Raw genomic sequence first — 10,851 nt, forward strand, 5'->3', positions numbered from 1 at the left:
GAGATGCGTCGTTTAAACGCGTGCGAATGAAACAGATACAGTCGCCATACCTAGCAAATGGCTGCGCTACCAGTCTGACACCAGTCTGACGCTGTAACAGCAACACTGCAGTTAGTACGTTTCGCTCATTCGTCTACCGCGCACCTTTCCGTATTCGCTTGTGTTGATTTAGTACTGACAACTTTGGCTTTTTGGACTTGGATTTTTGTGAATTGGACTTGTTGATTACATACCGGCAACTTTGGCTTCTCTCTTTTGAAATTGTACTTTTGTGTTGGCATCCTTGTTATCTACCATGCCTACGCGCTACACTTCACAAGAATATGCGAACATGCACCTCATTTATGGAGAATGCAGATGCAACGCAAGTGCCGCCGCTAGACTTTATCGGGAAAGATATCCAAATTTAGAGCGCTATCTGGATCACCGCGAGTTTGTTAATATGCGCACTCACAAAGGGCGGCCATTTCCCGAATCAAATACGGGCTGGAGGTAGAGCTCGCTTTCCTTACGAGGAAGAAGTGTTGCTAGAGGTCGCACATGACCCAAGTATTTCCGTTGGTGGAATTGAAGAAAGAACGGGAATACCCAAAAACACAGCACATCGTATTTTACAAAGAGCCGAAATGCATCCGTTTCACGTACAACGAGTTCAAAGTCTTGTTCCTCGAGATTATCCTGAAAGCATTTCATTTTGTAGAACAATGCTACAAAGGCATAATGAAAATCCCCAATTCATCCAAAAAAATCTCTGGTCAGATGAATCTACATTTAAAAAAGATGGTTACATAAACTTACACAATTTTCACGATTGGCATGTGGCGAATCCACATTTAATGCGAGAAGACAGATCCCAGTATCGCTTTAAAGTAAACCTGTGGACCGGAATCTTAAACGGCAAAATTATTGGGCCTTTAGACCTGCCTGAGAACTTGAATGGCACGAATTACCTACATTTTTTATGAGAAAATTTACCACCTTTGTTAGAGGACATACCACTAACAGATCGTTGTTGTTGTTGTAGCGGCTACAACAACCCCGCCCAGGACGGTTGGTATCTCAGTCGTTGTCGTCAAGTTCCACTAACGGCACCCCTAGGAAGCGTGCAGCTTCTGTAGGGTTGGTCCACAGGGACAAGGCCGTTAGGGTTGTCGGGTTTTCCAGGCATGCGAAGAGATGTTTCGAGTCATGTGGGGTCTCTCCGCATGTCGGACACTCATTTGGCACATCCTCATTCAATCTACTCAGGTAGCAGTTTAACCTGCTGCTGTAGCCGGAGCGAAGTTGAGCTAGTGTCGTTCGTGTCTCTCGAGGCAGATGAAGCTCCGTCTAGTCTGTGTCCGGGGGCGGTATGCCTAGAACGGCATTCACAGTCGGTAAGCTGACGGGTCCAGAGGTTGCTTGATGAACCTCTGGACTTCGTCCGTCAGTTCATATAGATGCCTCCTGACGTGCCTAGGCGGGGGCTCCTCTGCAAGCAGCTGTCTGTTTGGGTGGCCACTTCTGTGGCTCCCGATCAGGAACTGCTTGCAGAACATTATGTTGTGATCCTTTACTAACAGATCGTCGCCACATGTGGTATCAACAAGATGGCTGCCCAGCGCATTACTTAGTGCAAGTAAGAGATTTCCTTGACCAGGAATATCCGGGAAGGTGGATTGGACGTTTAGGAACTATCTCGTGGCCAAACCGTTCCCCAGATTTAAATCCCCTGCATTTTTTTTTTATTGGGGCGTTCTCAAAGAAAAAGTTTATTCAAAGCCTATTGAGAGCGTAGCCGAGCTGCGTGAACGAATTTCTCAAGCTGCTGAGGACATCCACTCTCGAGGATATGCCCGGCTAATAAGTAGATCTTTTTTAAGAATATGTAGGGCGTGTATTGAGGCTGATGTAAACAATTTGAACATTTATTGTAACAAAAAATGTTATTTCCCTATCTGAATTTTATTCCAATAAACCTAAACTAAACTAGGTTAAGATTTTTCATTATTTTATTAATTTTACTTACTTTTGTTGACTTTGGTAAAACATGTCCACTATCCATCTCCCTCATCCTTTTGCCGTTAAATTAAGAACCTACCAAGAGCTTGTGCGAATAAAAAACATTCGAACTGAGTAAAATGGGTTAGCAAAAATCGGGTTACTTGCGGTTTCTATTTTTTTACTCGTTTTTTTTTAGTATGAAACTAACAAGTATTGTACCATTTTACAATACTGATTAAATGCTCGAACTTTTAATGGCACTTGCCAAGGCACTTTAGTAAATTTTTTTTAAAGGAGGGCCTTTCAAAGTCGACAAATTATAAAAATTTTAAATTCGTAGTTGAACAAATAGTCTTAATTCTAGGAAACTTGGGGCAATTGTGTCATTATTTTTGACTTAGGTTCTAGAAATGTTATTTAGGGTTAAGGTTCCAAAGTTTAAATGAACAAAAATAATAAAAATTAACCACAATACCCGAAAAATGGTTACAGTTTGACCAAATTTCTAGGTTTTTCTTAAATGCCCATAATTTTCAAACTGCATGGGATAGATTTTTTTTCTGATTTTTCTCATGATGGTTACAATCAATCCTGTCACCCCGTTTCGGCTTGACGTTGAGTTCTGGGACACCATGTATATCGCAAAAACCAGATGATCTAGAAACTTTCAATTTTGTTGTTGAATCAGTAATTTCTCTATTCTTAATATCAACTAACAAACCAAATTTCTCTAAAAAGTAAGCGCCTATGATTGGTGTTGAAATATCCGCTAATATGAAAGGGAATTCAAAATCGCGTCTTAAACCTAGATCAATTTTTAAAAGTTTTGTTCCATAAGTTTTAATAGAAGAAACGTTAGCTGCAGTCAAATTAAGATCTGAATTTCTTTTATGTGATTTGATTTTTGAAGAAGGAATGACCGAAACGATTGCACCGGTATCGATTAAAAAATTTAATTTATTGGATTTATCATAAATAAATAGGCGGCGGATGGCCTAACTTCATTTCCATTATTAGCCCCCGCCATAATGGAACGATCTAGTTCAAAACATTAGAATTTTCGTAATTTTTATTTTTGTTATAATCACATGGTTGAATGCATTTAAAAGTATTATTTTTAAATTTTCTATGATACCAACAAATATTTTGGTTAATATCGTTTCTAGATCTAGAAAACGTACTTGATTTAGAACGACTTCTATCTCTAAATCTTGATCTAATTTGTAATTCATTAATATCTTCTGTAATTTTGTTAAGATTTTGTTAAATGGCTGTAGTTAACTCAGTTAAATGTCTAATGCACTGTTCCAGAATATTATTATTATTTTCTACGCTAGCGACATTAAAATATTTAGACGATTGAGGATTATTTATTAAATCAAATAATTTATCTGCAAGAGAAATAATTTCTTCAGTACTATGATTACTACAAGAAGTTATATGAATTTGTATTTGTTGCGGTAACTTCCTACTCCATAATTTAAATAAAAGTTCTTTACTAAGAATTGATTTGGAACCTGCTAAGGATTTCATATGTCTATAAAGTTCTGATGGTGAACAACCACCTAGTTCAGTATTTGAAAATAATTGTTCTAATCTCTTCTCTTCGCTAAGAGAAAATCTTTCACATAAAACTTTCTTAATTGCTTCATATTTGTTAATCAAAGGAGGCGGATTAATAACATCAATAATTTTAGAAATTTATTCTTTTTGAAGAAAAACTGGAATATTTTGAAATTTGATATTATCATCACGTATATTGTTAACTTCCACAAGGAGAAACCATGCTTCAGGACAATCTTCAAAAAAGGAAGGCAATTTAACAGATTTTGATAAATTCGCACTTAAGTTATTTTCATTTGGAAAGTTATTAGATTGTATATTTTGTGAAATGTTTATATCTGATGTGTGTATTGGATTTTCATGTTGATTTTCTGTTGTTGTTGTGAAGTTGCGTGTACGTATTGGTGATCTTTGCATTTTGAAATAAACTGGAGAAGAAGTGTACAGAATAAAGATAAGTAATAATAATTTAAACTAACACAAATAATATTTATGTATATATTTATAGACAAAAAAATTATTAAAAGTTAAAAAAAATTTTAATAAATATAATATACAATTATTTATACTAGTTGCTTTTAATAAATTTTTTCCTTCTTTTTTTTAAATTTAATTATATTTGAAATGATAGGTTGATAAATCTCTAACTAATTATAAATTAATTTGTTAAAAGATTTTAAAATAATTTTGTCCTTTTTGGTTAATAACTTTGATTTTTAAAACAAATAAACAAAGTCGAAGAGTAACTTATAAAATATTCACAAAAGCTGATTGAATAAACTAAAGACTTCAGACACGAACCTCTTTTTTTTTTTTTTTTTTTTAATGAAAAACAACTATTTATTTGTGTTCTTTCGTTACCTGCGACAGCAAGACTAAACATAACTTCTTTCGTTGTTGTTGTAGTAGCTGTAGGCCTGACTGTTGTTGTTGTGTCGTGGTGATGACTGCTGACCGGTGACTGGCACACAGTGCCCCTTTACTGATTTGATTTTGCTTTCGTTAATTTCTTACTTTATAGCCATTGATGTTGCTACATACTACACGTGCTTGTTATTTAGCTTAGCGCTGGTGGCATGCAAATTTCTCGGGGATTTATTGCGATGAGCTTGTCATCTTCAACGAAATTTCTTTTTCATTCGTCCCTCCACTTTAGTACCTAAAATCGATAGATGCCGTTTCACAATTACACATCCTTTAACTTTTAACAATTCAATTGCTCCTGGCAGGATCGCCAATATATCATAAGCTGATATTAGTTTTTCGATTTGGCCGTTTTATTATAATTTTGGTAGTTTTATTCATTACATTTATTGCTGTCGATATTTCGCCTTCAATCTGAAGGCATCTTCAGGACTGAAAAACACCAAATGCATACATATTTACGTCAAATTACAAAAAACTTACATCAAAAACGCAACTTACATTATTGAGTTTTTCCAATCGACTAGTTCTATGTGCAGAAAAATATTAACAAACAAACTCAAAGAACACTTAAACATAAACAAGAGAATTTAAGCAAGTCGAAATACCGTAAATGTAAACAAAAAATATACAAACAACAATACATGAAGTGGTGGACAGTAGGACGGAGAGAATCTGTATGTAGATCAACACGGCATAGCATTGTTATTGTCGGACGAAGTACTGGTGGCGGACCGACGAACAATAACATGAACACATAAACACATGACACCTACGTTATTGGTTTTTGTGAGTGAGAATTAAATTGCGATAGACATGAGCGCAATTGTCCGTTTTGAAATTCATCCTTCTATTATTAGGGGTGTTCATGATGTGTAGCATCTCTAGAGTATAACGTTTATTGTAATTTCTCTCTTCCTGTAAGATTCCTACGTTGTCAAAATCGGGATAGTGTCCCATATTTTGGCAGTGAGATGTTAAGGCTCTCTTATTGTCGATAGATGTCCTTAATTTTATGTTAGATTTATGAGCGGAAATACTTGTCTTCAATTTAGATTTGGTTGTCCCCACATATACGTGGGACCCGTCACCATTCCATGGTATTCTGTAGATTACGTCAAATTTCTCATTTTTAGGAACTTTGTCTTTGGTGTTGATGTATATTTGTTTTAAAGTATTATCATACGTGAACGCTATGTGAAATTTTTCTCTGTCAAACATTTTAGAGTGCTTAATCCTCTCTGATAATCCTGGAACATATGTTGCCGATGTATAAATTTTCTTCTCATTTGATTTATCTTTATTGGACTTGATATAGTAATCGCGGATGAGTTTGTTAATTAAGCCATGAGGAAATTCGTTTTTCTCCAGGATTTCTTTGATAATGCCAATATTTTTCTTGTGGTATATCTTATCACTTATGGTGAGTACTCTACGGATGAAGTTGGTAGCCGTATTTATTATTGTCCTCTCGTGGTTAGAATTGAAATTTATGAGCCTCCCTGATGCTGTAGGTTTCTTATTATTAGAGTGTCCAAGTATGGTAGTTGTCCTTCATTTTCTATTTCTATTGTGAATTTTAAAGTTTTGTTAAAATTGTTTAAAGTGTTGAGCATCTTGTCTATGTTTTCAGTTTTTACAATCGCAAATAAATCATCAACCTATTTTTTAAGTAGCCGTGGTTTGCTGTCCGAATATTTTTCGAATTTATTTAAAAGTTCTTCCACAACTATATCCGCTATGACAGGTGAAGCAGGTGAACCCATAGGCATTCCTGACTTCTGCTCATAAATCTTATCATTGTATTTGAAGTAGCGGTTCTCTTTAATGCAGTACTTTAATATGGTTAAGAAAAGCTCTCTAGTTAATGACGTATGCTCTTGTATCACACTCCATTTCGAATCTATGATGTCTATTGCTAAGTCTACGGGGATGCTCGGGAATAACGATACGACATCAAAAGACACCAAACTTTCATCGTCATAAATATGGGTATTTCCAATCTTGTTTTTGAACTCGATCGCATCTTTAACGTTATACTTTGAGGACATTGTTATATTTTTGAGTACGCGGACAATATATTTGCATAAGTTGTAAGACGGTGAATTGACGGACGAACATATAGGTCTCAGGGGAACTCCTTCTTTATGGATTTTTGGCAATCTGTAAATTCGAGGGGGATTGGCCGTTTTGCAGGTCAGGTAGTTCTTTTCCTTTAAATCAATGATTTTGTTAGTGTTAAATAAAAGACTCCAACGATGTCCTCTAGAAATCGCACGTTTATTGCTGCAGATATTGTCGCAAAAGAGGCTGTATACAAGATGGTTTCGCGGTTACATAGCAAAATGAATATTACAAAAAAACCGTACTAATGCAAATGGATTCTTGGCAAACAATAGAAATGTCAAAGTAGATACATAGTTATCGATAAGCTAGGGTAGCCATAGAGTACAAGGTTGATAGTTAAGAAAACATTACAATGAGTTCACACTTAACTCTAAACATCCCGCCCGGTCGAGTCGGCTGACTCGAAATCATCTTGTTCAAGCAGGCAACATAGCTTTTGAACAGCTCGGGTGATGCATCCACTCGCAGTCTTCAAAGTGACATTTCGGACGGCTCCGTCGTCTCCGTGATGTACTGCCACCACACGACCAAGACGCCACTGGGTTGGTGGTAGATTCTCATGCCGCACCAACACCACATCGTTGACTCGGATATCCGTGACGCGTCGCTGCCACTTATTGCGCCTCTGGAGCGTGATCAAATACTCGGAGCTCCAACGCTGCCAAAACTCCTGGTGGACTTGTCGTACCCACTGCCACTGCTTCAAGCGATTGGTGGGAATCTCGCGTATGTCTGGCTCCGGCACAGCTAAAAGCGCTGCTCCGATGAGAAAGTGCCCTGGTGTCAATGCAAACTTCTCGTCTGGGTCATCGTACAGTGGAGTGATCGGACGAGAATTGAGACACGCTTCTATACGCGCGGCCAGGGTCTGCAATTGGGTGTACCACATTGTCTGAGAACCCACAAAGCGGACCAGATGATGCTTGGCAGACTTAACCGCAGCCTCCCAGAGACCACCCTGGTGTGGTGCACTAGGAGTGATGAAATGCCACTGGGTGCCCATGCTCGCTAACGACCGTTGATTGTTCTCATTGTTCCATGCCGCCATGTCTTCCTGGAGCATTCGATTCGCACCCACAAATGCCGTGCCGTTATCGCTGTATAAGTCGCGGCAAGGACCCCGCCGACTGGTAAAGCGTGTAAAAGCGTCAAGGAAGGCTTACGCAGACAGATCATCCACCACCTCGATGTGAACGGCTCTAGTCGCCATGCATACAAAAATAGCCAAGTATGTCTTCACGAGAGTGCGAGAGCGTTTTGTGCCAACACGTAGAGTGGAAGGGCCACAATAATCCACCCCAGCGGATACAAATGGTCTTGCAGGTTTAACTCGCTGCCCGGGTAACGAAGCCATTTGCTGCTTGAGGAGCACCCCTCGGTGACGTCGACATACGACGCAGTGGTGTACAAAGGACTTGACAGCTTGTCTTGCGTTTAAAATCCAAAAACGGCGACGAAGTGTATACAGCGTCAGCTGTGCTCCTCCATGTAGCGTTGTTTCATGAGCTTGTCGGATTAAGAGGTGCACGAGAGGACTGGATCTCGGCAAGATCATCGGGAATCGCTGATCGTGCTCAACTTCCGCCTTGTGGAGACGACCTCCAACACGTAGGATCAGGTGCTCATCTAAGAAGGGATTTAATGAGAGAATCTTACTTGAAGATGACAAACCTGAGCCGGCCTTCAGCTGCTTAATTTCGGACGCGAAATTACTTGCTTGCTCCAACCGGATCAAAATGTCAAGTGCATCATCTAACTCCCGTGCACTTACAACAGGTTGACGAAAGTGTCGACGTCTCGGTAACCATCGTAGCAGGACGGCCACCGTCCTTAGTAACGGCTGCATGGAACTGAAGCGTTCAGTCAACGAGATGACATGGCCATCTGGCCTGCGCGTTTCCAATGGTCGGACCAGATGCACTCCGACCAGGCACGATACTGTTCGCTCCTAAGCGTGAAGTACCTTTGACTCGTCCGGGCTGAGGGGTATGTCCGTACTATATAGCGCGGAGCTATCTAGCTCACCGGGTCCATGCCACCAAAGTGGGTGATGTAGCAGCTCTTGCGGTGTTATGCCCCTGCTAGCACAATCAGCGGGATTCTGCACCGAACGGATGTGACGCCATCGATCTGGAGATGTCAACTCTTGAATCCTGCGAACACGGTTTGATATAAATGGTTTCAAGGTTGATGGTTGCTTCTTAACCCAGCATAATACAATTGCAGAGTCCGACCACAGAAAGTATGGAGCTTCGGACAAGCTCAGGGCCGATTGCACATGCCGGAGGGTTTCCGCTAACAACACTGCTGCCGAGAGTTCAAGTCGTGGTATGGTTGAGCCTTTGAGTGGAGCCACTTTCGTGCATGCAGTAAGGAGCGAGAGCGGCGTTGCGTGGGAATCGTCTATTGTCCTTATGTAGATCACGGCCGCGTATGCATATGAGCTGGCATCGCAGAACCCAAGTAACGTGGTCCGGCCATGTCGCACCATACCCAACCACCGCTCGATTCGAACTTGATTCAGAAACTTAAGCTTGGAACGATACCTCAGCCATTCCTCACGAAGGTCGTCGGGTAATGGAGTGTCCCACGACAACCCCACAGACCACATCTTCTGAATGAAAACCTTCCCCGTTATTACTACGGGGGATAGCAAACCAGTAGGGTCGAAGAGTCGAGCGACATCCCTAAGCACGCTTCTCTTGGTAGGAACATCTATTGTCGGCTCAATCTCAACGCGGTAGAACAACTCATCAGTCACCGAATCCCATTTAAGGCCCAGGACCGAAGTCTCGCCGGAGTTGAATGTATAACTGGAAATAGAGGCGTTACTCGACAAACACATCGTTACCTGATTATCGTTTGAGTTCCATTTGCTCAGCCTAAACTTTCCCGCAGATAGAAGAGCATCTGCGCTCCTCGCCAGTTCTATTCCTTCACTGGCATTCGCACAGCTTGTCAAAAAGTCATCAACATAGAACGAAGTCAAGATTGCATCTCGAGCAAGAGAAGCCTGATCCTCGTCTCGAATTACACTGCAGTTATCGACCGCACACTGTTGAAGGGCACGTACGGCGTTGTAAGGGCTGCTCGCCATCCCATAAGTGACTGTCTTCAAACGATAAACACCGATATTGTCTGCCGGTGACTCTCGCCATATGATCCTCTGGAGATCCTGATGTTCGGAGGTAACCACCACCTGCCGAAACATCTTCTCAATGTCAGCGATAATCGCCACTCGGTATCTGCGAAATCGTAACAGTATGTTTACAAGTGAGTCCTGAATGGTCGGGCCCACCAGCTGAATGTCGTTGAGGGAAGCGCCAGTACTCGTTGGCGCTGACGCGTTGAACACGACTCGAAACTTTCCAACAACCGCATGATGAGGGATGTAGTAGCACCCGTCATGAGAATATGGTGCTTGCACAGGCTCCATATGCCCCAGCGCAGCATACTCACGCATAAACGTTACATAGTTTTCCTGTAGTGTAGGGTCAGCAAGCAGGCGGTGTTCCAGTCGACTGAACTGCCGCAACGCAAGTGAATAAGAGTCGCCTAGTACCGGCGCGTCCCGCCGCAGTGGTAGATGTACGACGTAGCGCCCGTCCAGGGTACGACGATGTGTGGAGTCAAAGATGTGACCACACTCTTCATCATGAGATTCATAATCAATTGAATCGCCATCCATTCTCCAAAGATTCCGAACCAGTTCTTCCAACCGCACTTCATCCTCACCTAGCAACGCGCTGAGTGCGAGCGATGATGACCCATTCGATGTAGAAGAAACAGTTGCGGGGCCAAATAGTACCCAGCCAAAGCGGGTACGCTGGGCGAAGGGTTCATCAGGTCGTCCCCCGATAATGTCACCCTCCAATACTTGTCCCCACACATCCGCACCAATAAGAACGTCAATAGTTCCTGGAGTACCAAACCAAATATCCGCCAAGTCCAGTTCCTTTAAGTAGGACCACTGGCGCATGTTCACCTTCATCGCAGGTGTCTGAGAAGTGATAAATGGTATCACCATAGCTTCAATCTGCATCTCAAATTTAGTAGTTGTAGACTTCAGTGTAAGTATAACACTGCCTTTATCTTGCGTGTTGATGGCTGCTCCAACACCCTCGATGTTAAAACTACACTTCCGAAATCGAAATAGCCGTAATGCGTTTGCAAAGCGATCTGTAATTAAGCTAACCTGCGATCCTGGATCGCACAAGATACGAGCCACGCGTTGAACCAATGTCTCCCCATAAG

General features: G+C 41.2%; 1 protein-coding gene across 1 annotated transcript; it reads right to left on the bottom strand.

Annotated features, from left to right (window-relative positions):
- Positions 1-3,404: 3,404 nt before the first annotated feature.
- LOC118734977 lies at positions 3,405-4,961 on the bottom strand. The gene is made up of 2 exons (XM_036464571.1): positions 4,408-4,961; positions 3,405-3,974 (listed from the first exon to the last, which is right to left on the bottom strand). The coding sequence occupies exons 1-2, from the start codon at positions 4,427-4,429 to the stop codon at positions 3,685-3,687; spliced, it is 312 nt and encodes a 103-aa protein (XP_036320464.1). The 5' UTR covers positions 4,430-4,961; the 3' UTR covers positions 3,405-3,684.
- Positions 4,962-10,851: the final 5,890 nt, after the last annotated feature.

The sequence above is a fragment of the Rhagoletis pomonella genome, unplaced genomic scaffold (assembly GCF_013731165.1).
Source record: "Rhagoletis pomonella isolate Grant_MI unplaced genomic scaffold, Rhpom_1.0 Rhpom_scaffold_00003, whole genome shotgun sequence".
Lineage (NCBI taxonomy): Eukaryota > Metazoa > Arthropoda > Insecta > Diptera > Tephritidae > Rhagoletis > Rhagoletis pomonella.